This window comes from Centrocercus urophasianus, unplaced genomic scaffold, assembly GCF_019232065.1.
Source record: "Centrocercus urophasianus isolate 14NV4802_14NV808 unplaced genomic scaffold, USGS_Curo_1.0 seq_19, whole genome shotgun sequence".
Lineage (NCBI taxonomy): Eukaryota > Metazoa > Chordata > Aves > Galliformes > Phasianidae > Centrocercus > Centrocercus urophasianus.
This window is the reverse complement of record NW_024884744.1, coordinates 1197482-1225068: the sequence shown is the minus strand read 5'-3', so window position 1 is coordinate 1225068 and position 27587 is coordinate 1197482. Positions and strand designations below refer to the sequence as shown.

General features: G+C 44.4%; 2 protein-coding genes across 9 annotated transcripts in view; one reads left to right on the top strand and one right to left on the bottom strand.

Moving 5' to 3' along the window:
- Positions 1–1106: 1106 nt before the first annotated feature.
- LOC122161619 (lysosomal amino acid transporter 1 homolog) lies at positions 1107–13198 on the bottom strand. Its single transcript, XM_042821184.1, has 9 exons — positions 13190–13198; positions 12285–12367; positions 12023–12161; positions 10691–10820; positions 9853–9943; positions 8450–8574; positions 7501–7596; positions 6387–6572; positions 1107–1776 (listed from the first exon to the last, which is right to left on the bottom strand). The coding sequence occupies exons 4-9, from the start codon at positions 10748–10750 to the stop codon at positions 1675–1677; spliced, it is 660 nt and encodes a 219-aa protein (XP_042677118.1). The 5' UTR covers positions 10751–10820; positions 12023–12161; positions 12285–12367; positions 13190–13198; the 3' UTR covers positions 1107–1674.
- A 9413-nt stretch (positions 13199–22611) lies between these two features.
- VEPH1 (ventricular zone expressed PH domain containing 1) overlaps positions 22612–27587 on the top strand; it is a 53880-nt gene continuing 48904 nt past the window's right edge. For 6 of the 8 annotated variants that reach the window (XM_042820642.1, XM_042820639.1, XM_042820644.1 and 3 more), the window contains exons 1-2: positions 22612–22934; positions 25022–25077. The gene's annotated coding sequence lies outside the window, so the exon portion shown is untranslated. Of the gene's footprint in view, positions 22935–25021; positions 25078–26692; positions 26854–27587 lie in introns of all 8 variants that reach the window. The other 2 variants (XM_042820640.1, XM_042820641.1) reach the window with 2 other exon arrangements.

Genomic DNA, 27587 nt, shown 5'->3' with positions numbered 1-27587 from the left:
CGTCGCAGCTCTACATGGCATTCACAAGGCTGCTTCTGAAGCCCCAGATTGCAGCTACTCACATGCATCATGGATAGTGAAGGACTAGTGGGAATGGTTTTAATCTGAGACAGGGGAGGTTTAGGTTGGATATTAGGAGGAAGTTTTTCATGCAGAGGGTGGTGAGGCACTGGCACAGGTTGCCCAAGGAGGCTGTGGATGCCCCATCCCTGCAGGCATTCAAGGCCAGGCTGGATGTGGCTCTGGGCAGCCTGGGCTGCTGGTTGGTGACCTGCACACAGCAGGGGGTTGGAACTGATGAGCATCGTGGTCCTTTTCAACCCAGGCCATTCTATGGTTCTATGATCATTCCTGGAACAGAAGTTACAAATCAGTTTGCATTTCCATACCCCACAGCAGGGCTGATGTTACCTCACCCCTCCAAACACAGCCAGGCCCCGTCTCGTTCTTCAAAGGGAATGAGTTTCATGATGAGCCTAACAGCATGCCAACTCATATTGACTTTGAAGAAACAGCCTTTTTGGTCATAAACTTATTTCCTGAAGCGTGAATCATCACATACACATTCAATGAAATATTAACTTGAATTTATTCTCTTGGATCTTATTAAGGATTTCATTAAACACAACAGAGCACTGACAAAATCCCTCGTGCTCAATAAGCAATGACAAGGTACAGTCTCTCTATGTTGTGGTATTGTTTTTTCCCTGTGTAGTACTTACCCTACCCAGCAGCTTGTAATGAAATGCAAGTCCTAGAAAACCATCATCTACAGCGTATGACAACAAGCAGTAATTATGTTCCACAGAAGGCAAAGGCATTGGTATATAAAGTTTTAATTAAAACAACAAAATGCATAGTGATGCTCTGCAGTGTACATGGGGACCCTACTATCAGTTGGACAGTGATAAAACAAGGGGGAATGGCTTTAAACAGAAACAGGGGAGGTTTAGGTTGGATATTAGGAAGAAGTTTTTCATGCAGAGGGTGGTGAGGCACTGGAACAGGTTGCCCAAGGAGGCTGTGGATGCCCCATCCCTGCAGGCATTCAAGGCCAGGCTGGATGTGGCTCTGAGCAGCCTGGGCTGCTGGTTGGTGACCTGCACACTGCAGAGGGCTGGAACTGGATGAGCATTGTGGTCCTTTTCAACCCAGGCCATGCTATGATTCTATGATCTCAAGAACTCACACCACAATTCTGCTTTTACATCAGCAATGGATCCTCTGCACTGATGGTTCTTAATTAAAGGCCAATTTTCTTCCATGCAATGTGACCACACTGAGCAGTACAGAACTCCACGCTGAGTTCAAGGCTCGGGGCTAGTTTTAAAACAGCCGTATTACTGCTATCAAGATGTAGGTTTTCATCTAAAAATTGTCACCTTGTCATATGCATGGCATCATCGTGTCAAATAAATACTCCCAAAGCACCCACTGCTGTGATTCCCATCACAGGGAGGAACAGTGAGAAAGGCAAGCATTCAGGAAAACAAAGACTTAATACAGTTCTGAAGCAACAGAATAAATATTTGCAAATGATGTGAAGATGAAAACGTTAAACAAGCAGTGACAAATTAATGACAAATAAATGAATACCAAAAATAAGTGTGGTTGCAAAGCTCCTGCAGTCTGACCCATCCAAGTCCCCAGGCGTGAGCAGGGCTGAGCACAGCACTATGCATCCTCCTCACCCACAAGCAGTGGCTCCACTTCCAGTGCCACCAAGGCATGTGATCTCTCCTTGTGCTGACCATACAGAAGGAACTGCACAGTCACCTGTTATTTTGGGGTAAGGAAGTAATTAACCAGGATACAGAGGCAGCACTTGCTTCCAATCAAAGACGAAATAAGCTGTGCAGAAGAGCAGCCCTCCATTTAGTGCTGGCACAGACTCAGCGTACCAGAATCCGCAGAGGAAAGCTTAGAACTTATTCACATAGTGTGGAGTATTACTCATTTATCTAATCCTAACTGTGGAAGGTTCTACATTAGCAGATAAACTTCTCCATATCTTTCTTAATTCTCATTTTCAGTGCTGTATGGCAAAAAGTTCATTTTATCAATACTAAAAACAGGAAGATACAGGGGAAAAAAAATAAATCAAAATTCCAGATCCCCTTGGTTCTGTGGCTCAAATACAAGTGAAGACATTCTTTAGTATCTCTTGCTTGCATGGGTCCTGAGTATGAGACTAATTAGAAGTGGAAGAGGAGCAATGTCCTCCATTGCCCTGTGCTCCTACAGCAAGGTGGGCACGGAACCCCACTTCTGGATGATGGGAAGGAGGGGAAGCTGGTAAGACCTTCTTAGCAGCAGATCAGCAGGGCCTGATCAGAAAACAAGATGTTCATTGTGCCCAAGGAGGCTGTGGATGCCCCATCCCTGCAGGCATTCAAGGCCAGGCTGGATGTGGCTCTGGGCAGCCTGGGCTGCTGGTTGGCGACCTGCACACAGCAGGGGGTTGGAACTGGATGAGCACTGTGGTCCTTTGCAACCCAGGTCATTCTGATTCTATGATGATTCTATGAGTCTCATTTCCCACAAAGTTCCACCTCATTTGGGATTTACAGGCACTGACAGCCTGACAACTCTAGGACTCAATATTTAATGCTGTTTTCAACACAGAATTGTGCAATTAGACGTGTTTATTTCTATTGTAAAACAGACCACTGGAAACGCTACTAATCTACAAAGAATTAACAAGCATGTACTTGGTCTTTTTCTTGATAGCTCCAGCTCTGAAACAACACTGCTGGCTTTCAGCAACCCAACCTTTAGATAAATGGGTATGTGCACCTGGAAAGGACGACAGTTCTCACTCCTTTTGCCAGATAGTTAAGCACCAACGTTGACACAAAACCCTTTGTTTTCTAATAGAGACACCATTTGTGAGATAAAGATAGAACACAAAGCTACCCAGCTATGTCTTTCCATAAGTGTTGGTGTTTTGTTTTGTTTTTTAAAGGGAAATTGTCTTCAGAGAGGCCTGGAAAGAGGGGAAGTTGTCTACATCACAGGCAAAGCCCTAGTAATCGTCCTACTTTTTCCAAAGCTTTCCTGCATCCCACCTCTCTGGCCCCCCAGCTAAAGATTAGACAGGATTTCCTTCATAGACAGCAGATCAGCACTCTTTTTAAGTCTTTCTGAAGTTATTATTTGGGGAATCATCTTCTTAAGCTTAGCAAATTAGCTTTATAACACATATAGCTGCTGCTTACACTTCCTGCTTCTTTCTTTTCCTTTTCTTCTTTCTTTCTTTTTGCAAGTATGCCTTATTGTACTCACAGCACAGCATCTCCCCAAGTCTTAATAGCTGCACGGGTAAGAAAGGATGTGGTGAACAGGGGATCAAATTGCTGAAAACAGATGGTAGTCTGGGACAAGTCTGGACTGAAACACTATCACTGTTAGCCACCAAGCTGGCAACAGAGCTTTTAAGGAAGATAAGTTACAAACCAACCATGTGGAATTCACAAAAGAGTATTTCCAGAATCAGGCTTTTCTTTTTTAGCATATGCACTCATCTGCTCAAGTTTTTAAAATAAATGCTGGATTTGTAAGACAGCTTAATATGGAAAAACAGTCACTGCTCCAGTCTTTGACTTCCTGGGGGGAAACCATACGGGCTAAGCATGCAGACAGCACCAAGTGGAGGAGACAACCAAACGGACTCCTCAGAGTGATGGGGGCGATGGCCACTGGGCTACGGTGTCAAATCTGCTGCACAAAACCTAAAGACAACTGAATGACAACTCAAATAACCTAACAGCATTGAGACAAAACACACGGGTGCAGAGAAGTACGTTTGGCTGGGAAAGTCTTGCTGAGGTCAGACTTACATTCTATGCACTGTGTAATTAAATTACAAAGTGTGATGTTTTGTAGGAGCATATAATGGATTCCAAGTGGCTGCCCTGCAATTCACAAAAGGTGCAAGATAACAGTTTGTATACAGCAGCCTGGCTCTGGCTGAATATACTTGGGCTATTTAGTAACAACCCGGCTACACTTAATGAAAAGAAGCAGGTATGGAGGATTTGAACAGGGTTCTCTGACAATAGGATGCTGTCAAACAAACAAACAACCGCAAAAAACGTGGTAAAGGGCTTCACCTGAATCTAAGTACAAAGCGGAGTTGTTTGGTTCTGTTGGTAAAAGGAAGAAGGATGTAGGGTGAAAGAAGATACTTACAGAAAAGGACCAAGTTTTCCAAAAACTTGCACTACATTCAGTCTGCTGCTTTCAGCAGCAGGCAGCACTGAGTGCCAAAGGGCAGCCTGGTCTGGTGGTTGGTGACCCTGCACATAGCAGGGGGTTGGAACTTGATGATCATTGTGGTCCTTTTCAAACCAGGCCATTCTGTGATTTTAGGATATGTCGAACTGAGTCCTTACATACAAACAGACCATTAAGCACTCACGCACCTAAAGAGCTCTGATAAGGTCCAGCACAGACCCTAAGACAGGCACCCATGCACCCAGTGTCTCTTACAGACAAGGCACCCATTAATAAGCACACATTTACACCCTGAGCTTCGTGGCCTCTTGAGAAACTCCAATCAACTTCCAATACAAAGCAGCAGTTGGAAGGAGACAATCACTGGAACAGGAAATCACGTCCGATTTATAATTCAAATTCCTCATGTTACGAAACTCCTTTTAAAATTATAAAAATAAAAGAGGGCAATTCATACTTTACAAACAATTGGACATTTGCATTATTCACTGAAAATAACTGGCTTATTGTGCAACTCAACAAATCTAAGTTGGGATACCGAGGAAAAAGGATGACCACGTTATCCTGTTAAGCAAGCTGACACAACCCAGTGTAATCCTGTGCTAACCAACACTGCTCCTGCTGCCATCAGGAGTCCATTTCTTCCTAAAAATAGTCAACCCTGGCCACGTCAGATGGAAGCAGAAGAAAGAACACTGCAGCAGACACAGAGTAAGTGAACCCTTAATCCTTCCCTGGACCTTGAGAAATGAGGCCTTGCTCTCCACCTAATGAAACTCTGCACATTGTGAGAATAAACCCCACTAGAATTGGACAGTGTCAGGAACTACTTCTCAAAACAGAGACTGCTACACAAATGGTCAATTATGAAACACCTCTCTTGTAGAAATTACAACCTTTTCACTTAATCCCTCTGCTTCCCAAAAGCCAAGCATCCCTGGTCTTTCTTTTCTGGTCCAACACAACACAGCATTCTGTTGGAATTTTGATTTTCTTCTTTGGCAAGAGACAGTAATGAAGCTCTCTTCTTTAAAAAGCATTTACTTCCATACCTCAGGGGGTTCTCAAAGCTGGAGGTCTGCTCTTGTTTTCTCTTGATTACAAACACTTCATACATCTTGAACTAACACTACATACACGACCAGATTTCTATAAGCTCCTCAACCTGATTTGGAAGCATCTGCTTTCAATACAATCTGAACTGGAAGGCTATTAGCAAGATTGGATTCAGCCTCCAATCAAGACAGAACTGAGAAATGAATGTCATGTGCACACTGGCACTGCAGTTGCAGGCTGGGCTCAGAGATGGGGGAGGTTTGTGGCCCACATAAAAGTTTCTTTTCAGAGTACATCACAGAAGAGCATCTCCAAACATGCACATAATGTACTGTAAGGGTTGCCCAGATCCAATTCTATTATTATTATTTTATTTTTTTTTTTTTTTTGTAAATAAACACAGGCAGTTTTGTGCTTCCATCTTGGGGTAGGGAGGGAGAAAAAGTAACTACCTCATGTATGGAACAAAAGGTCTGAGCACTCAGAGCAGCCACCTGGGCTAACGAGCAGCCCTGAATCCCTATTGCCTGTATTGTCTCTACAGAGAAAACTAAAAAAAAAAAAATCTCAAAACAGGCTGCTAACCACCATTTAGTCACACAAGCATTGTGTTCCCACAATGCAAACGCTTTTACTGTTTGAACTGCCCACTTAAACCATCGTGGCTGTAGATGCAAGAAGCACAGATGGCTGTTCTGAATGACAGCACGACTTCAGAGTCCACCCAAAGGGTCAGCTGTCCATCATTAGGCTAATTGGAGTGGCTTATGAAATTACTTTAATCAGGAAAAACAACCTCAGCGCCTCGGAATCCTAACTTCTTGAACTGCTCCAAGTCAATCTGGTGAAGAACCTCCTTTGAACATGGAACAGATTAACACAGCGTCCTGTAGCACCGCATGGTCTTGAAATTACTCTTCATTCTATCCCACTTCATACCTGGAGTTAACAGAGCTAAGAGCAAAGATGCTGAAAGACAGAACTTAACCTCTGCAATGCAGCTTTCCTGTATACCTTTCATATGAACTTAATATCATCAGTAAACACAGACAAGTCCAACCTGACAAACTCGAGCTCTAACAGGAAAAGGATACAAAAAAATCCAGGAACAAAACTCCAAAGCTCCCGAGGAGCCATGGAAGATGGTGTAAAAAGTAGAGGGCCCGGACAGATCCAGCAGCAGGCATCTTTAGGACAAGGCTGAGGCCATACGTGATGTTTCCCAGCATGGCCAATGCAAACAGCAGGTAAGAGGTGCCTTCTGTTGACTTTCTCTGAAACTAAAGACAAGGAGGTTTATACAGAAAACATATTTTAAGATGCATCATAGTAAACATTTCTATGTAACTCTGGCACTTTCTATTATCACACACTGAAAGATTTTTTTCAGTCACTCCTCTCCATCTTTTCCTGAACCCTCACAGCTCAGTATTTTCAGCACACACCACTGAAAGCAACTGAAATTGTTACAGCTTTTAGAAGCAGCTCTGCTTAATGTAGTTTTTATGTAGGTGCAAAGCAGCAAGGATAATCTGCTTCCAAATGATATTTAGTTCTGTTTCTCTATCAGTACACACAGTAGAGCCCTTTGAAAAGGTTGTTGTATTCCAGCTGGAATGGAAAAGGTAAGGAAAGGGGAACGAGAATAAGCTTGGAAATGAACCAAACCTTCTTATAACCAACTAAAAGATGCATATACATTTGATGATGTAAAACCTGCAGGATTTTTTCTTCTATAGCCTCTCTTTTTTTTTTTTTTTTTTTTAATATTGGCATGTTAAAAAAAGTCAGTAATGATATCTTTGAAGGGAAAAAAGAAGGGCTAAAGCTTTAAACTACTTTTCCTGTAATTTTAGTTTTTGATCCTGCAGTTGGTTTCTTAAAGTCGAATCATTTGGGGAAAAAAAATAAGGGAGGCATCAGTTGCTCATGAGAACAATCACACAAAGCACATTTCTGCTTATGTATCTCCTAAATCCAACTGTAAACCTTCCTCTTTCCTGCCCAATCAATACCCTTCTACTGATTAAAGACCACCATTTTCCTAAAATTCTCACCATCCTCTTTTGAAAGGGAAAAGAAAACCCTTCTTTAACGTTTTAGACTGTCACAAAAGCCAGGGAGGCTTTCACACTTTGAGGCCAAATCTCAAGCAACGCAGGGCATTTGGTAAAATATACAAGTATGCTCAGCCAAAAACAGACTTACGTTTTTATACAGCTGAGGAAATCTACTTCCCAAGTAAAACACACAAGATATATAGCCACAAACGAAGCCTGACATTTCAATCATATCGAGAGAGTTCTGAAAAATAAAGGGACATATATTTTGGCAAGAATGTTCTCAAGCATTTCAGAGACTTAAACTGAGAGCCCGCCGGCTGTTTTTTTGGACAGAACTTTCAAAGCAGCTCAGGGCTGCTCTTCAAATGACCAAAAAGGATGAGAAAGTGTTTCATCTTCATCTCACAACAATGCACAGTGCTGCGTCACGGCTGAGACCGAGATCAAAATCGGCACCAGGCTTCAGGACATAACACTCGTATCAATCCGGTTCTTCTGCTAAAAAAGCCTGGGCACAATAATTCAAGCCAAAACTAAAAACCCGTAGCTAGGGCCACTAAATTGTTAGTTTTCTCATTTTAGCTGTATTTTGAAAATAAGCTGCTTCCCTGCTGGGCAATGTTGCTGGATTACAATTCTTTTACCGGCATTAACACGAAGGCCATCAAATTGCTAGAACAGCCTGTGAACTTTGCTGGTAAAGTGACAGCAGCAGCAGCAGGTACAATTGTAATTCCCCACTTGTTATTGATTGCACTTTTCACTACACAGTCTCTCCACGGATGTCTGCAGTACCCAACACAGGCAGAAAGACAACACGTGGACATGTCGTTTCACAAAGCAGCACATCCTAATAACCCAAGGGACAGAATGAACCCGAAATACAGGGAGCTGCTATAAAAAGCTATTTTGCAGCTTATTTATTTTGCAATGTAGGGTACGTACTTAGAGATCCACACGGTGCCACATTTATGGCTTCTGAAGCATCGTTAAAAACATCACCCCAATTTCTTGAAAACTCAGAGCACACAGTGTTTTCAAGACGCTGAATTTGTCAGCTTTGTTTCTTGGAATGGAAGCAGGTAAGCACTTACAATACTTCTTTCCATTGCTGAGCTCTGGTCTTGCTTTCTGATCAACAGCTGGCAGGGTAAAACAACACACAGGGTTATGCACATCAAGATCCAGGTTATACAGAAATTCTTCAGCCTTCTGCTGCCTAGAATGATAAAAATGACAAGCAAATGAGCTGGAAAATAACACCTGCTGTTCAGGTTATTTTTCATCCACAATACAAACATGTAAACGTCTCACTTCAGTCTAAAGATTCCACCTCCTTGGGCTCTGTCCCCAGCCCTGCTCACCACACACTGTGTCTACTGAACCACTGCAGGAGCATTCCTTTAACAGGCACTGCTCCTATGGTGACTGTCACCAGTGGAACAAACGGCTGTATGGCATCAGAAGCCTGCCCCATAGACCTGCAACCTGTATCACAGGGACAGGAATTACTACAGTGGTTTCACAGCCTGTGCTTGGATTGTGACCAACTCACAAAACTGACCAACTAGTCCATGGTCAGAGCTCTAAAACTGGGTATTAAGAGCTCTCTTGTACTGCTTTATTCACAAATATCACTTCCCTCTCCAGCTATGAAGAGTTGAGCTGAAGCAGGCAGGAGCAGTTATAATGCACAAAATCCCATGTTTGCTTACAAGAGCAGGCAGTAGGAAGGAGGCATCTTCAGCACTGCCCTATCCTCAGGTTTATTATCAGTACCATATTGAAAGAATTGCATTTATCCTACTTAGTGTGCTGCGCAGGCATGTGCTTTCCTTCAGCTTTTTGTTACCCCCGCTACACCACGGGTTTCCTTTGCTTTTTAAAGACTGATGGTCTACTGTTTTTGATTGCATGCAACGTGCACAGTGCTTTCTGCCTTCTATTTCAATAGTCTGTTTGGTAGACTGAATATTACAACTACTGCCAGTGATTACAGAGCAACTTGAGTAATTTCGTTCCTCTTGAATGCCTTTAAATTGTATGCATTGAAACAGAGCACATGAAGATGTCAAGTTATCTGATGATGTAAGCAAATGAAGTCCTGTTTTAATCAGCACGGAAGAAACTAACTGAACCACACAAAAAATAACACTTAATTTCAACTTCTCTGTATATTTAGGTCTCTGTAAGTAGACAGTAAAACCATGGAGCAAATCATAATATGGAACCAGGTTCTGGCTTCATTTCCTGCCTATATAAACTGGCTGTACTACATAGAAAGTATTGACAGATATTGAGTGGTTAAGAGGAGGGGAGAAAGGCAGAAGAAAAGAATTTTCACAAAAGGCTGAGAGAATTGGAAGAAATAGGCCTAACAACTCCAGCTGGAATCTGCACACCACATTTTTAGATAGGCTTTATTTAAACTCTGCAGAAAACAGGAAGGTGAAGAACCTGCGTTAAGGAAAATGTTTTCACTGTTAAAAAGCCTCACCTTTCATCATCTTCCAATTCTTGAGCTTGCAATAGGCAAATTGTGAAATCAAAATGATATCCATGTTAACGTAGGAGATGGCAGTGATAGTCTGAAAGAGAAGACACATTTGCTTGTTCAGTACACATAGCACAAAATACCATCAGAACTAAGTTGTGCTTCTTAATAATAACGTGCACAACAAATAGAAAGCCAGTGCCAAAAGAAGGAAGAAAAGCATTCAGAGGAACAAGTTGGACAGCAGCAGATTGATGCAGCGTAAAGAGTAAGAAAATGGAAGAGCTGAAAATAAGAGCAGCAGATAAGAAAGCTTCAGACACAAATAACTGACAACTACTGCTTCCTCCAGAGAAGCCCTCCCTTCACTGAAGATACCGTAATTTTGGATTTGTAAGGGATTAACAGCTTCTTTGAACTGGTGTTTCTGTTATTAAACACTTCTCCTAAAATCAAATACACAAAAGGAAATTTTAAGAGCAGTTGCAGCACGGTAGCTTAATCTATCAGAAGCTGAACAGCACGACTTCCATCCAGCCTTGTTTGCTCTGCAAGCTTACTTTGAAAGAAAAATTTAACTGGGAGTTCCCCACTTTATCCCAGTAAGTCTCTCGTAACGCTGACTGCAGAAATGGAATGGTTCCTGCCACACGTAATGGTATCAAAGTAAACATCTGAGAAATTCTGACCATTTTTTTTTATGGATAGTAGATCAGTGAGCAGAATGTAAAACTATTTTCTGCCGTGGTGCCTACTGGACTGTGTATTATCACAGCATCCTAGAGTTCAAAGAGACATTCTGAAAAGGATATATCAGAAAGTAGAAATATCGACTGATTACCTGAATTGGCAGTTGATTTGTTAAATAGCAGCCTATCAGATTTGTGACATCTCCAGCCATCCAACACAGCAGAAAGCCCAAAGACAGCGCTTGGTCCACCTTTCCATCCCGACAGGCAACGTGAATTTGACTGGCACAAATTCCAGAATTGGGACACACTGTTAGCCAAAAATGCCTGACAAGTTGTAACATACAGTTTTCACAGTCTGAGTAAGGAAAGAATAACAACAGAACTACAAGAGACCCATCAGAGCAACATCCACTGACACTCAGAAGGAGAACTCAGTGTCACCAGTGCTGACCGTCTCTTACTCCAATGCTAGAGGCTGAAATCACAACTTCATTACTGCTTGTGTGAACTTCTGTGTGTGCTATGTGTGTGTCTTCTGCAGTGAAATATCAGTCTGGACACCAAAACTACGCCTTCATCGCTTCGCACTCATCAGCTGGAAATACCAGCCTTTGAAATCCTGAAACAGGAAACGCTTTTAACAGAAGGGCTAAGAACGAACAAAGCTTCTGTGAGAGCTGACAACAACACTTAAGCCTCGAAATTGAAGAACTGTTCTTCAAATTCACAATGGGAACTATGAAGCAATCCCAAATTTCAGTCCATTAGACACGTCTTGATGAATCACATAGTGGCTAACGTGACACTCTGAATGTAAAGCCTCCTTTCAACTCATATTTCAAAAGCTCTACAGCTTACTGAGCGTGTTCTGATTTTGATTTCCATCAGCCTTTCATTAGTTCAGTAAACTATATTCCTGTTATGAGGACAATCCTATTTTGCTTTGGGCACTTTCACCTCCAAGCAGCATTCCTACTTTCCTTTTGCCATCTCCTACCTTCACATTGGAAATACAAACCCAGTGCCAGTTCTCCCAACAGCAATTGGTTTTGCACTACCAAAGCAGTAACTCGTGTTCCTGACTTGGTCTTAGTCTGAATTTCACTGGCAGGACCCAGCTCAACAGCACTGGTGACATGGCATGTGGTTTACATACACAGTGAGCCAGCCTCTGCAGCAAGCATGCTGTGTGCACACATCTCAGCGTGGAGAAGATAAGGGAGAAGAGGTGATTTATTCTCATTTTCTCTAAGTGGCAGAGATTAGTGTCAAGCCAGTACAACAGAACAGTACATCAAGCTCATTTGTCAACCACCAAATATTGTTCTAAACATGAACAACATGCTTCTCTGGCATAATATATCTGTATTATGCAGAGAAACATATCCAAGATAAACTTAAAAAAAGGCAGCTTGTGAAAAAGGCTTCAGGCAAGATTACTCATGTTTCAATCTAAGGGCTGCCAAAGACTTGAAACTTACGGTAGTGCAGCAAACAGAAAGCAGACAATGGAAGTCAGTCCTACGACAACGCTGCAGTACTCCCATGCATTCTCCACACATTCTTCCAGAAGATGCCAAATCCACGGTGTGCCATTTATACACAGACTCCTATTCTCTACTGCAGAGATATTGAAAGCATATGCATGCAGCTGGGAAGCCATCACTTCTGGACTGAGGCTCAGTTTCAGAAGTTTATTTCTGCCTCCATTTTTACCCCATGCAAATCCGCAAATCCGTTTACCAAAGCTGAATATCTGCTGTGAAAACCCTCTGCATGCAGACGGATGCTTGAGATCACAGTTATTCCCAAACTCATAAACAAACCTGCCAAATTCAACAAAACAAATACAGCCAGTGTGAATATGATGTTAACCATAAGATGCTTGCTGTTATTTATTGCTTACAGAAAAGATGTCGGACTTCCAAGAAAGAAGAGATGCTTTGTGGTCCATCACATTCATTAATGCCTGACAACTATTTGCAATGCTCTGGATTTATACCACTGCACCACTTTAATCTGAGCTCATGTTAGGCAGAGATTGCCAGTTACGCTCAGGGCTCAGAAAACTGCTACAGGGTAAAGTAAACAAAAACCAAGATTTGTACTTATATCAAAACTCTGATTTTCATGTTTAGCATTATTCCAGTGAAGTAAGGATGCTCTCTTTAATGAACACTCCACCCTCCCCTTGCCCAAGGAGGCTGTGGATGCCCCATCCCTGCAGGCATTCAAGGCCAGGCTGGATGTGGCTCTGGGCAGCCTGGGCTGCTGGTTGGCGACCTGCACGCAGCAGGGGTTGGAACTGATGAGCATTGAGCTCCTTTGCAACCCAGGCCATTCTAGGATTCTGTGATTCTATGATTCACACTTACAAAACACAAACGCAGTGCTGAGTTCCAGGTAATTCACTTCCAGCTAATGTTATGAAAAGGAAATCCCTTAATGCTCAGATTGCAGACAAGCTCTTATGCCTGCCTGCATCTAAGTAGCCCATCAGACCAGTCAGGGATCCAGTACCCTGCCAGACAGCTGAGGAAATTGGGAAAGTATTTACTATGTAAACATTCACAAAGTAAATAAAGGTAATCCCAGCTCAAACCCACCCCCAAAAAGTCCCCAAACAACAAGAAAATGAAAGGACTCACTTGGCTAGACAGTGAGAAATTGGCTTTTTTCCTTCTCTTTTCAGACTTCAGGTATCTGCAGCGCTCAGTGCTGGAACAAGTTTTCTGCAGAAGCTGGCTGCCTCTCAAGGGAACTATCATCATGGGACCTAAACCACACAGACAATAAAAACAAACACGTTTTCATATGCTGAGAATTCACCTGTAGGAGATATTCAGCTCGTGCTGGTGAAGTCACTGGGCTCTGCAGTCATCTTTGCAAATAATTTTTAAAGTTAAAACTAATCTGTGAGCAGCACTGCAGGTAAGCTTCCCATTCTGGCACTCTGCAGCTGAACAGGGTGTCAGCATCCACTAAGAAGGCAGAAGCATCAGAGCACACATACTGCTGGGCAGGCCTTATGCCATGAACTGTCAACCAACTGTAAGCACTGAGACACAAACCACACGTTTTATTAGATACCACTGCACTTCAACTTCATCCCAAGTGTCCATTTCAATATATCCAAAATATAGGAGACCAAAAACAAAAGAAAGAAAACCAAGGTTGAACATGGTATTTAAAACTACACCTGAGTATCTTCATTCTAGTCTGATTAGTGCATACAAAAACTCAAGGAACATGGACTGTGGGCTAAGAAGAGCAATGTGGCAATTTGGGCTCAGTCATCTGAACTCCTGCTGCTCTCTGCTCCAAAACTCTGCAGCTAGGATAGGAAACAGAATGCTTTCAGAAGCAGTGGGAGCTGGGACTCAGCCAGGCCACCACTGCTTCCCAGATGGGGACTCCTTGTATCTCCCTTTTTGGCCTTATTAACACTAACTGCTTTATTTTTGGCTGTTGTTCTTAAAACTTCAGTGTCCCAAAAAGAACCCTATCACCCAAACAAAGAATCCAACCCCAGCTCAGAACAACTGGATGCTGTAAACCTCAGTGTGTCTGACACAAACCTGAAGTCCTTTTCCACTGCTGGAAGGGAAAGGCAATGTGGTCAGTATTGTTGGCAGCTCCAGTTAGTTTATGTCTGGATTAGGTGTGCCAGACCAAGAGACCCACATCATTTGGAACTGACACACTGCATATCTATGCTCACAGTGCAAAAGTAGCACGGTGTTTGAGCTGAACCAATGCGAATGGATTCTCCTTCACTTCAGTTCTTCCTCAACATTTAAACAAGACTGACCACCTCTCTTCTGTCGCATGAAATGCTTTTCACCTGCAAACAGAATGAGATTGGTACAATGTTTCTCTCTGAGTCGATGAGAAAGGAAAACAACACAAAACGGTGAGTTACATTTCTATAATAAATCTGGGCCTTAACAATCCCCTGCCTGCAACTTCACCCTAACATGTAATGGCTGAGAAGTGAAATCCCCCTCTTTAAGTCCAGCCCCACAGCACCAAGAGGTCCAGCCATCCCTGGGGCCATGGCACAGCCAACTGCTGCAGGATCATAGGATCACAGAATGGCCTGGGTTGAAAAGGAGCACAGTGTTCATCCAGCTCCAACCCCCTGCTGTGTGCAGGTCACCAACCAGCAGCCCAGGCTGCCCAGAGCCACATCCAGCCTGGCCTTGAATGCCTGCAGGGATGGGGCATCCACAGCCTCCTTGGGCAACCTGTTCCAGAGCCTCACCACCCTCAGGACGTCACACTGTGAGCAGTGCTGCAGACTCTGGGACAGCCTGGAACTCGGAGGGATGCTCGTTCAGTTGTGTGCTACTCATAGAACGGGTTGGGTTGGAACCTTCAGGATTGCGCAGCTCCAACCCGCCGCTGCAGGCTGAGGCTGAGACGCCTCCCCCTGCCCCAGGTTACTCACAGCCCCATCCAGCATGGCCTGGCTGTTTCATTATTCCTGGGGGATAAAAATTAGAACCAACACTGAGCCCAGGGGGTATTTCCAAGCTCCTGGGAGCGCTCCCAGCCCGAAACCCTCCCGCTCCTCCCGGCTGCCAGCTGCTTTCCCACCTCGAACGCCTCCTCCCGAGGGCTGAGGACGGCCGGACCGCACCCAGCGCGGATCCCGAGAACGCTTCTCACTCACTAAAGAAAAGAAAACGAGAAGCAGATATCAAGAAGAGCAGTTCCAAAGAGGAGCCCGGCAGACGGCCACCTCCCAGCGCATCCAGCGCAGCTCCGTCCGGGGAGAGGGGCTGCGGGGGGAGCGGAGCTGCGCGGAGGGGCTGCCCGGCCATGGCGGCTCCCGCTCGGCACCGAGGAGGGAAGCGAGCACGCGAGCGCGGCACACACCGACCTGCCCTGAGCTGCCCTGAGCTGCCCTGAGCTGCTGCTGCTGCTGCTGCTGCTGCCGCTGCTGCTCCGCCGGCCCGAACCCTGCGGGGAAAAAGGGATGGAAATCCCCGCACCGCACTCCACCACCCCGCACCCTTACGGAGCCGCCCGCACGCCCCGCCCTCAGCGCCGCAGCGGTGGGAGCGGAGCGCCCTCTGCAGGCGGCACGGAGCGGCGCTGCGCGGTTCAAGCTGGGAAGGACCTCCGCCACCCTCGAGTCCCGGCCAGGCGCCCTGCCCGCTGAGCGCGTCCCTCTCGGAGCGGTCGCTCGAGAGCCGAGGGTTTGTTTGGGCTGTGCTCCTGTTTGTACAGCGGCGCGGTGCGCTGGGCTGACTGGAGCTCCTGGGCGTCTAAAAAGTGGGGGAAATCCGCATTGGAGCTGTGGAAGTGCCGGCTGCAGGCCTGGCAGCAGCGCCCACTGCATGGCAGTAATCGTGGAATTGTAGGGGTTGGCGTGGACCTTTGGGGGTCATTCAGTCCACCAGATATGGCAGCAGAGCACAGCTGGAAGGGCCTGTATACTCCCCATTGAATTCCAAAATCTAGGCTTTTGGTGCCCAGGCTGTACATCCACTGGACTTCTGACATAGATTTCCAGCTCTCAGACCGTGCTGTTGAAAGCCCTGTGTGTAGATGTAAAAGTGAGATTAAATAAATAACGATGACATTCATAATCCTAATAGATATGGCACCCAAAAAAAGGCTCCGTCAGGGGAAGAACAACTTTTTTTGGCTGATATCCATGTCAGCCCTTCTACTCCAAAGAATCTGTAACCAGTAATATCTTTGCAGTGCCCCCACACCTGCTGTTGCTGCCAGCACTGCCCCTTCACTTCATTGGTAACAGCAATTAAGGATCCAAGAAAGGAAGCAATCTAATGAACAGTCCTGGGGTCTTTGTGGGATATGTACTTTCAAGCATGAATATTTTAAAGTATTTTGATAGGAAGGAATGTTGTATAATTTACTGAATTTTTAATACAATTTTGCTTCTATTCTCATTGTTTCTGTAGTTACTGCTGTCTAGCTAATTAACACAGGGTTGGGAGGATGATTAAAGCAAAGCTCAGTGTCTGCATTGTGCTGGTTTAATTGCTGCTCAAACCATGGCTCCGTGTTGGCTTTGGCAGCTGAGCAGTGCTTGCCTGGCACTGAGGAAGTCCCATTTGTGTCCATGAGGCTCATCTGCTGCTGAGTGGTGAAGGCGTGCAGCTTTGTGCATGTCTCCAGTAGGACACGGGCTTGGGGAAGAGATGGGTTCTGTTCCACGCCTCAAAAGCTTTTGGCTGAGATGCCCGTATGGCATCGGTTATGACAGGGTGGGGTGGCTGGGGTCTGCTGTGCTTCACAGAATCATTAAGACTGGAAAAGAGCTCTAAGGTCAGCAAGTCCAACCCAACCTCACCGTGCCCACTGACCACATCCCTCCTTTCTGCTCCTCAGCCCACAGCTGGCTCTGAAAGGACACAGGGAGCAGCAAGGCTCAGGCCTGGTGCCACCCAGGGAAAGGCATTCTCCATGCAAGGAACCCACACAGCGTGTACCCCAAAAGCTGGGTGTGAGCCTGGGGCCGTGCAAGGGCAGCAAGTGCAGAGATCACATGGGTGGATGGAGGGGGTAAAATAATAACACTGTGAGAGGAGCACGGCGCTGGGAAAGGTTTGTGCCAAGGTCCTGAGAGCAGTAGCAGGCCTCGAGGGACCTGAGCAGTGAAAAAGTGAATAAAGATAGGACAATGTACTGATAGACAGGCAATTATCCCATAAATGTAAACTACGCAGAAGAGATATGTACAGCATTATATATTTATGGATACAATTTTGTTCTACTGACACATAACAAAATGAATAATACATTAGCCCGAGAACTTGTCATTAAGTGGATTTCTTTGTTACCTTGCCATTAAAATAAAGTCTTTGGTCTGTATATGTGTGTGACATTAATCCCTTTCTCAGTGTACAGCCTGGCGTGAGTGAAGGTACTCCAAGACTGTAAATTTGAACTAGATCTTGTAATTTTTAAGGTGAAATGACTCTAATGAAATTGAAGATATTCAGGAAAGTTGCACAGATCTCTTCTGTTGATGAGATGTGAGAAACGAACTTTCAGTGTTACTGTACAGGACAAATGAGAACCCAGAGCTTCAGGAATGGGGGCAGGAAAAGCTGAGGCTGCTGAGCAGCTACAGGGGGTGTTTGGTCCACCAGAGACATTTGAGAGAGCAAAAATCATAGACTCATAGAATCACCAAGATTGGAAAAGACCTAAAAGCTCATCCAGTCCAACCGTTCACCCATTTCCGATAGCTCCCACTAAACCATGTCCCTCAACACAACATCCAAATCAGGCTGGGTAACAAAGCAGCAATCTTTTGTCATCTGTAACGGAATTGGAAGGAGTGTTTTGCTACCAGGCAGTTCCTAATTACGAGGTGTTGAAGCACTTCTCTCAGGGAAGCAAGAACAGAACAGAAAATATTGGGTGTGCCTAGACCTGATGGCTCCTGCTCAACATAATGAGGTGGCTTACCTCACCTCTTGAGGCCTTTCCAACCCTACATGTACATGGTTTCATGCTCACTCCACACAGAGACATTCCTCTGCAAATCTGGATAACAAAATTATGTTTGGGAAAGCAATTCACATAGGCATACCAGCGGTGGTATTAATTAATTTAAATAACCTCTCCCTTGAGGTTATTGTTGACTGGTTTCCCTGAGTTACAAAACAACTGCTGCTGCTTAGCTCTGATGCCATTACTGCCATTAGAGCTCCTGATGGAAGCACTGTTCCATATGTCCCTGTTTTTCAAAGCACTGTGCTCATCTGTGAGGTATAGAATTAGCAGAGGTAAGCTTCTGAAGCACCCTGAGCAGATGTTTCAGTGCTGTTTAAATACTGACTCTTACTGTGGCATCTGCCCAGTGCCAAGAGGAGGAGCTGCTCACAGGAAAAGCAGGAGCTCATTGCACCAAGGCATGCTGTGTTCCTTGAAGGTTAGCTTAAATGCCTGTAGTAACTTTAAATGTGCATCTATGGCACAGATGAGCTATCAGCCTCAGAGGATAATCACTGTTAGCTATAAGGTGAATGAGGGTTGTAAGGATGCTGTGCAGGTGCAGATCCATCTCGGTTCCAGGCGCTGTATCTCTGCAGCAGACATGCCCTGATCACGAGCTCTTAACTCGAGGCAGCTGAGGACAGCATGTCCTCCTGCTTTCTTATCACTAATACCTTTACTGCCTGCTTCTAGGGCTCTTTTAAAGGCCTCTGGCTCTCTACCAGAAACAAAGCATGAGTGCCTATTGAAACAGTCCATTGCAGTCAGGCAGAATTTCTTCTCTGTGGGAGCAGCTGCTTTTGCTCTCTTTAGGTAAGTTTTCCTGAACTTCTTCTCCAAGGGTTGCTTGGGCCACCATCAGCAGTTTGATTCATTTTCTTGGCTACCTTTAGGAAGACCTTTGCTTAAGCCAACTGTAGATTTCCATCCTTTCAGGTGGGAAAGTAGGGAAAAGAATGTGGAAGTGAAAAATGCAGCAGCAGCAGCAGCAGTGTTAAAGGACTTCTCAGCTTGCAGGGCTCATAGTGCAGTGGCACTGCTCCAGCACTGCATGTGCTGCCTGGTGCAGTGTATAAAACTCAGCAGTGGAATTATGTGGCTCAATTAACACGGTTCATAAACTGTGCAGCTCAATCAGGAAAGCCATGTATGTGGGAACAACGTGAGTGTAAATAGATGCCTGAAGTAGAAGATGCAGTTCAAGTGGAAAATGATGCAGGCAGGTAATGAAAGTACACTAATTGACTAGCAGAATGTGAATGTGGGAGGGTGAGTGCATGTATGTATGGATGGAATTTGATAGAAGTATTAGGTTGATGCCTACTTTTATTTAGCAGGAGAGTTTTCAATCCTGAACGTTCCACTTTGGTGTAATTGCCTCATTTTGTGCTCTGATTATTGGGCTGTAGTGTTCAGTATGGCCCAGAAATACTTCTCATAAGCCAGTCCAGCTTACACCAACGATTGCTTCATAAATGCCTGCATCATTATTCACTCCTTTATCTGGGACAGCAAACAGGGAGAAGGAAACTTGAGGAAATACCTGCTGGGGAACAAAGGTATAAAATCTTCTAATAAGAGTTGCTTAGTTAAGGTCAGTATGCTTTTTATTGGCTCTTTCTTACTCCTGGGGATAAATGTTTCTTCCTCAGAGGACATCTGTGGGGTTTTTTCCATGGGCCTTTTATGTCATTGGTTTGCTGGTGCGTGTGGATTTTTATGAATACTCTAAATTAAAGAGACTCCAGCTTGACTGTGAAATTAATAGAGCTATCAAAAAAACCACTGTCATTATACAACAATTGTTAATTATTTACAAGCAAACTTCTGCAAGAACAGTATTGTAGCTGTCAGCATCGTAGTTATTAAAATTAAACTGCTTTGTCTGAGTAGAAGATAGCATGACTCATTTAGGCTAAGTGCTATGAATACGAAATCTTCTGTTTCTCTTCACCAATTAGTCAGGGGGAGAACAATAGCATCTTTCTTTCCTAACAAGAAGTTTATTTAAAGAAGTCTAGCAAAATACATTATTGTCAGGGCTTTGTTCAAGAAGGGCACAAATTAATCACAGCTATTATGAGGGTTCAATCCGAGCTTTTTCTAGGATGGGAAGAACTCTTTTCATAAACTCAATTTTCCTTTCCCAGATGGCGAAATGGACGTGAAAACTTCTTGCTTTATTGCAGCACGTTGCTTAATATGTGCGTTATGTGCTTTGGAGTCGTGGGTTGCTCAGATGCTCTTTGCTGTCTCTAATTTCATCTGTCTTTCCAAGCATATTCCGGTTCAGTGGTAATTTGTGCTCTTTGTGTAGTGGGTTATTTGTTTTATAAACAGCAAGAGGGAAGTCAAGGAGCTTTCAAGAGGGCTGCAGTGGGTGGCTTGGGTCAGGATCCTGCTAGATTCCATTCTGTGCCATCTTGCATCAGCGAAAGTTTCCTCATCTTGGCGGTATTAATGGTGCATAGCAATGAGCCCATTAGTGGAAAAGGAGAAGAATTAAGGTATGAATATGTTAGGGTTGTAAAGGGTGAGGTTAGCGTGGCAAAGCCCTGCAGCAAATAGACAGATTGCAAGGGATTGAAGCCCGTAGCTGGGGAAGTGCCACATCACTCTGTCTTTCCCCACAGTAACGCCATCAGTCTTCTTTTCAAAGCTCGTTTGGGTCTCTCACACTCGATCTTTCCTTTGCCTTGCATTCCCCAGCCTGCTGTCTTTGCTGGTTTTGTTTCTGCTGCAGATGATTCTGGGAGCAGAGAACACTCACTGCAGAGGAAGATGTATTCTGTGCAGGACCCCTCACTGCCGTGCACCTCTCAACACTGAGAATGGATGGTCTGAGAAGAGGATCAACGCTCATCCTTTTCACATAAGCCTTCCTGGGACTGTGATCAGTTGTGACTGCAGTTTGAGTAAGCATAAAACCAGCTTGTGCTTCTGCTTTACTTCTGAATAAAAATTGAAGAGATTTTTCAATGCTGGGGGGTGTGTTACTTTGGTTGTTATGAGAATTATAGCATGGCCTGGGTTGCAAAGGAGCACAATGCTCATCCAGTCCGAACCCCCTGCTGTGTGCAGGTCATCAACCAGCAGCCCAGGCTGCCCAGAGCCACATCCAGCCTGGCCTTGAATGCCTGCAGGGATGGGGCATCCACAGCCTCCTTGGGCAACCTGTTCCAGTGCCTCACCACCCTCTGTGTGAAAAACTTCCTCCTAATATCTAACCTAAACCTCCCGTGTTGCAGTTTAAAACCGTTCCCCCTTGTCCTATCGCTATCCACCCTTGTAAATAGGTGTAATTCCTCCCGTTTATACGTTCCTTTCAAATATTGAAAGGCCACAATGAGGTCTCCCCACAGCCTTCTCTTCTCCAAACTAAACAATCCCAGTTCTCTCAACCTTTCTTCATAAGAGAGGTGCTCCAGCCCTCTGAAATTGAAAGTGGGTTTGCGGTGAGTGAAGGAATCAACCCGTTAGTTCACACTGTGCTGAGACTTAAATTGAATTGGATGCAGAAGTAAAATCCAAGGTCCTCTTTTACACTCTTCTAGGCCTAGAGACAAGAAGAAATGTGTTTCATGTGCACGCTGGCTTAGAGGGAAGATGTGGAGAATATGCAATCACATTCTTCTACATAATCTCTTAGCATTGTTAAAGGCATGTTGTGTTCACCCACCATTAAGTTTTGATTTGGTTGTGGAGATAATGCTGGAATGATCTGGAGGGGAAAAAAAAAGCTATTCTGAGCACATTTACTGTTAAAATTGAAAACTTCTATGACTGAATGCTTCTTCTGTGGAGAAGAGTTCTTTTATCTATGATTTCTAAATTCTCACTGTGCTGTAAAGGGACAAAAGCCCTAAGAAGAATGGTGCAAGAGTGCCTCCTCCTTCTGTTTGGGCAGGCTGTCTCTTTTCTTCCAGTAGCTGGCTAGGAGTGCCTGACCTTACCCTTTGCTGCACCAAGTTGGCTCATTTCTTATTGCTTTGGCTGTTATTAGAATAATGTCAGTGCTGGGACAACCCAGTGTGGGTTTGCTCCTGTGTTCTGCCAGGGGAGGGCATCGCCCTGCGTTGGTTCTGCGCTACGTGTAGGGTAGGATTTAGTTACTGCTGATTTGTTGGAAATCTGAAATTTACTTATTGAGAGAAGGTTAAGGGGAAGAGTATCTAGATATGCTTAAAGTGGAGGGAAAGCACGTTTTCTTGCGTACAAAATGCTGCCAGAGTGATTTAGATGTGATTCCTCCAGAGCAGCTGGCAAGCTGTAGAGGTGTTTGGGTAGGTCCTGGGCACTGCTCTCACATGGGTGGCTTTGTCTGCAGTGCTGGGGGTGGGTGTGATGCACCCAATGCCACCTGAAGGGATGCATTTCCTACCAGATGCCCTGCTTCTTCCCGAATTTTCTTTGGTTGGTGTCCTTCCAAAGACACCAAACAAGGCCGACCTTCCCACTGGCTCCTGACAAGAGGCCCCGTAACTTACATTAACTTCTGCAATTTCCTCGTTGCTCTTAGCAGGTTATTAATTAACTGAATGTAACCACTGGCTGTTGATAAATCCTCCTAACTAATTCCAATTCCATATCAAAGCTCCGAGCATTTTTACTCAAGCTGCTGCAGCAGTTAATCTTTGTGAAGAATTTGTTCTGATCTGTTTTTGAGTTCTGGAGTTGGGGAGAACGGAGAGAAGATATTTGTTTGCTTGATTCCACATGACAACTCCAGGGTAACTGAATAGACTGTACGGTTGGTTTGACAAGGCTGCGCCCGCGCCAGCAGCCTCACATACCAGAGACCGGGGGATGGAAGGGGAACTGACAGCCCTAATGGATTTTATCAGAATTTCTCTAAAGACCGACAATTTGCCTTCAATTATTAATGTTTTTCCGAGGTTTCTCTTCTGAGAGGTATGAATAACTAACTTGAATATGCATTCATGAAACGTTTTCAATAATGAATAAATTGCTGCATGGAAAGAAGTTGAGCAGCACATCCAAATATTAAATAATGGAAGAGATGTCTGAGAGTTTATGAAATGTGGTATTTAATAGTGCGGCTGTTACTGGGATTTCTGTGAATGCAAAGCTGTGGTTATTGTGTGCATAACTGTATTGCAGTAATGTTTGTGCAAAATGGGCTGTAAATGAGCTTAGAGTTTCCTCGAGAGAGGAAAAAGCAGTGCCTGCGTGTCGTGGTGTGCCATGGTCTGTGTGTTAGTCCTACAGTGACAGTGGTTCATTTTGGGCTCTGAATGCATTTCGCTTTCCCCCTCACTCTCAGAAGGCATTCTGCCTCTGTTATTGCCTCACATTGGGGAACTTTGGGAATGCAGATGGGGAAAGGTGTTGGCCGCGTTGATTCATGCACTGAAGAGAAATCAGAGTGGATTGCTCTGTGCCTGGGAGGAACTTCAGGGCAGGTGGTGGTTGTTCAGTGACTGCAGGAGAGCTTAAGGGACAGGGATTGTGAATCCCTTCCTTGCTCTGCTCCTGCTTTCATTTCCAGAAGGGAATTCAGAGAGCCTTGAGCTGCTGCCTCCCTCAGATGCAGAAAATTGTCTCCATGGTGCATAAGTTACCAAGTAGACACGTAAAAAGAAGTGTAGGTGTTTTTGTGGAGTTAGCAAGTGTTTGCACAAGTGTGAGTTAATGACCATGTAGGTGCATTCTTTCCACTCTGCATCAGTTTTGTTCTTGCACCCAAAGTTTCGTCCAAGATCTGTGAGGTCTGGCTTGCTGAAAGCAGCACCTGACCAATAAATAAATCCTCCCTGTTCAGTCTGTTTATCACAGGAGAGAATATGTGCATGCCTAGGAGTGCTGCACGAGGATGGGCTGCTGCCCAACAGCTGCTCTGTTAGAAGAGATGCATCTCAAAGCATGCTGCCTCCCCTTCTTTTACAGTTGCTTCCTTTTTCATTAAAGCTGGATGTCTGGGACAACTCACAGCTCCCCAGCATGCAACAAGGCAGGAAAAAAGAAATCAAGCATAGTGTAATTAGTAGACTTTGTGATTCCTTGTTTCATCATCTGGTGCAGCTCAGCTCAGGATTTCCAAGCGACATGAAGTGTGGAAACCTGTCATGGCAGCAAAAAGCAGAGGGGCTCCCAGCAAACAATGGTGGTCTTGTGGAAAGAGTTTAAATGCATGCAGCTGACCCCATGGGAACTGCCGTGCTCTGTTCACCCTGTGTGTAAATGATGCTCTTTCAAAATCATCTCTAATCCTTCTCTTTCACTGAAAAATGTGAGAACTTTATTTAAAGTTTGAGTGCTTTTTTTTTTTTAGGAAGTTCAATGTGTTTCCAACACAAAAATAAACTGAATTATTGGTGTAGCGCACAGGGGAGAGGAGTTGTCCAAAATATCTTGCAATATTCTGTCCCTAAATTATGTGTGTGAATATTCTTGGGAAAGTTTCAGGCCAAAAATTAACAGGAAATGTATCCAGGCCTTATTTTTTTTTCCTGCATGGATGCACATGGAGAAGGAAATATCCATCAGTCCTGGAAGTAGTGGTTCTGTAATTGAGACATACAGGAAAAATCTATTCTGTGGAATTAGGAGTGAGCTGGGGAGAAGAATTTCAAGAGAAGGGAGTGCTGTTGTACATACAGAATGGAAGTCTGCTTTGACAGTGATTGCAGTCCACCTCCTGTTCACAGAGAAGTGAAATAAAATGAAATATGCACTAGTTGAAATCATTTGTCCCCACCCTCAGAGAGAATGGAAACAGAAACCTCTCTTTGTTCCATCCGTGTGTGTGAATAACATCAAACTCCTGCAGAGTTCACTAGATCTGTGGTCCCATTTGAGTGGACTTTGGGTTTTGCTTCATATTTATTTCTTAAAAGTAAGACCATATCCTAAATACTAACCCCAGTGAGTCTTACTCCTGGTGGTATCATGCAGAATATATTTTACTGTCTGCACACAGACTGCTGAAAAGGCACTGAGTTACTGATACTGGTTTGCTTTTGCATCTTCCATCCAAGGCATCCCAAGCACTTCGTGCCATCCAGTCTGCAGAGCATGGCAGCACATCTGTGAGGTAAGGACATCAATTCTATCGATGTATTTCTTTATGTTTAATGGATAGAATAGGTGAAGCATTAGGTTGTGATGTGCCTGGGATTGCTATGGGCCATCAAGGCTGCTGGCCTCCCAGCCCTGTGATGGATGTCCCTTTCTTCAGGGAAAATCCTGAGAGCACCTTCCTCTCGTGTGTGTTGCTTCATGTACAGTGAATCAAAAATACCACAGCACAATTCTTGCCCTTTTATTTTTAGTGGGATAGCACAGTTTAATTGTATTTTGTCCTTCTAATATCCTTCTGCGAAACCCAAATTTCTGATGAAATTCAAGGCTCAGCTTTTTTGCTTAGAGTTCAATTGGCTCTCGCATGCCCTTAGGTCCGAATTGTCATTTCATGTGGAATTTTTGTTGTTAATCTTCTATTATTGGGTGAATTATTTTGCAAACAGACCGATTCAATTGCTTTAAGCTCTGAACCTGTCAGGCTAGCTTTTATTCTGAATGCTTCTGATAAGGAACTTTGGTAAGAATGCTGTGCCTCCAGCAAGTTACCAGGCTCACCTTGGTGGGGAGCAGCTTCAAGGTCCCCGGGAACTCTCAGTTTGTTAAGAAAAGAGAATCTAGGTGCAGAAAAATCTCCAAGTTTTGCTTTTGATGTGGGAGTGCACCCCAAATGAGTGGAATGCCCTGTGTGATGTGCTGAGTCTCACTTTTTGCATAGTGATGACCTGAAGGTTGAGATGAGAGCCAAAGTCAGCGCTTTGTTCCCATGTTGTGACCACATGAAGGGGCAGATCCCTGCTGCTAACCCTGCAGGCTCTGAGCTGATGGGGATCTGTGTGGGAGTCGGGAACTTTGGCAGCATCTTCGACCTGTTTCCTCTTGATGGAGTGCGTGGTGCCCGTCTCAGATGCTGCCCTGACAGAGATGTCTGTCTGTCTGTCTGAACAAGATGATGCTGATAGGTGATGGGAAGTCAAACTGATGAGGCACCTCACAAACCATGCTCTGAGTTTAGTAGTCCAACAGGCCTCTTTCTTAGAACCCAAACAAAACAACAAAATGCTTTACAAGATGTGTCGTGTGTATAACAGCAGCAGGTAAGGTGTCATCTGCAGAAGGCCAAGGAGGGGTGGCCGTGTTTTCAGTGTTGCAGCTCAAAGAAAAGATTCAATGGGTCTCCAGTCCTGAATTTTAATAATTCTGTGAGCAGATTTTGTTGTGCTACTTCTGAATGCAACGTTAGAAGCCAAAGCAAACTTCAGACCCTCTTTTATATTCATGGGAAGTGTTGTAGAATGACAGCATTTTTTCTTTGGAAAGACAATCTCCTGTGCAGCAAAGGAAAAGAACAAGTGAACAAACGGTGCGAGCTTACCGAGGGCTTTTTTACCTTCTTCCCAGGCAAGGATAGCTTTCCACTAACACAGAGAGTTCTGTTTTCTCTATTAAAAACAACTGCACTCAAGTGGAATAGGCTTTGTATTTTGTCCCAGAAACAGAGTTTCATTCAAAGATAAGGCCCCTCTGCGTTATGGTGCCTGTAGTCACCTGATGGGGCCGCTGGTAACTTTTAGGCTGCTTTAGTCTGCATTCCTGAGATGCTTTACTCCTGGCACTGCAATTAACAGCTTCGGGTTCACTGCCTGCCACCAGATTCCCTGCTTGCCACCCGTGCCCTTGGATGTTGCCCACAGTCGCAGGAGAGCAAAGCAAATAGGCTTTGTTTCAAAGAATGCAAACTTTGCACCCATAGACATCGCTGAGGATGCCGTTGTGGAGTTGTGAGCAGGTAAAAAAAAAAATAATAATAGTAATAATTTAAAAAAAGTTTGTAGCTTTTTGATGTTTTATTTTTTAAGTTGAGAATTGCTGAGTATGACTATGATGGGCCCAGTCTCCCAGTCTGGAAGCATGCTTGGAGAATCTCTTGCTATCCTTGAAATCAGGAAATACTTTTTGCGAATAAATGAAGAAAGAGGGGATTGTTGCCTTTTTGGCAAAATGTTTGTGTTCTAGTGCATGGTCTCGAGTTTGGCAGTGCCTGGCTGATGAATGCGTGTGCCCAGAGCTGCCTGTTGGTTCTTGACACCTCCAGCAGGTTCATCTAGTGCAAACCTGAGTGAAAAAGGAGGTCATACTGATGGGGCCATTTCTAAAGCTCAAACACAGACTGTTTGCTGTACTTGGGAAGAGTGTTGTGCTTTTGTCTGTAGTGAAAGTTCAGGAACTTGATGGAAAAAGGTTGTTTTACTTACTTAAAAATTGCATGGTGTTGGTGGGAAAGGATAGGAGAATGCACTGCAGACTGGAGCTGAGGGACCATCCTTGTCCTGCTCCCACCAGTAGAGCTGTCATGCAGCCTCTTGGAGGCTCAAGGACAGGTATTCTCTGCGTGCAGACATTTGGACCTGTCTTTGCAATGTCCACACAAGGTGTTCTGGGCCCAAGGGACTCTGTCCCTTCCTTGGAACAGGAGTCTGAGGTTGGCCATGAAAACTCTTGCTTTGAAATGGATGAGCAGAG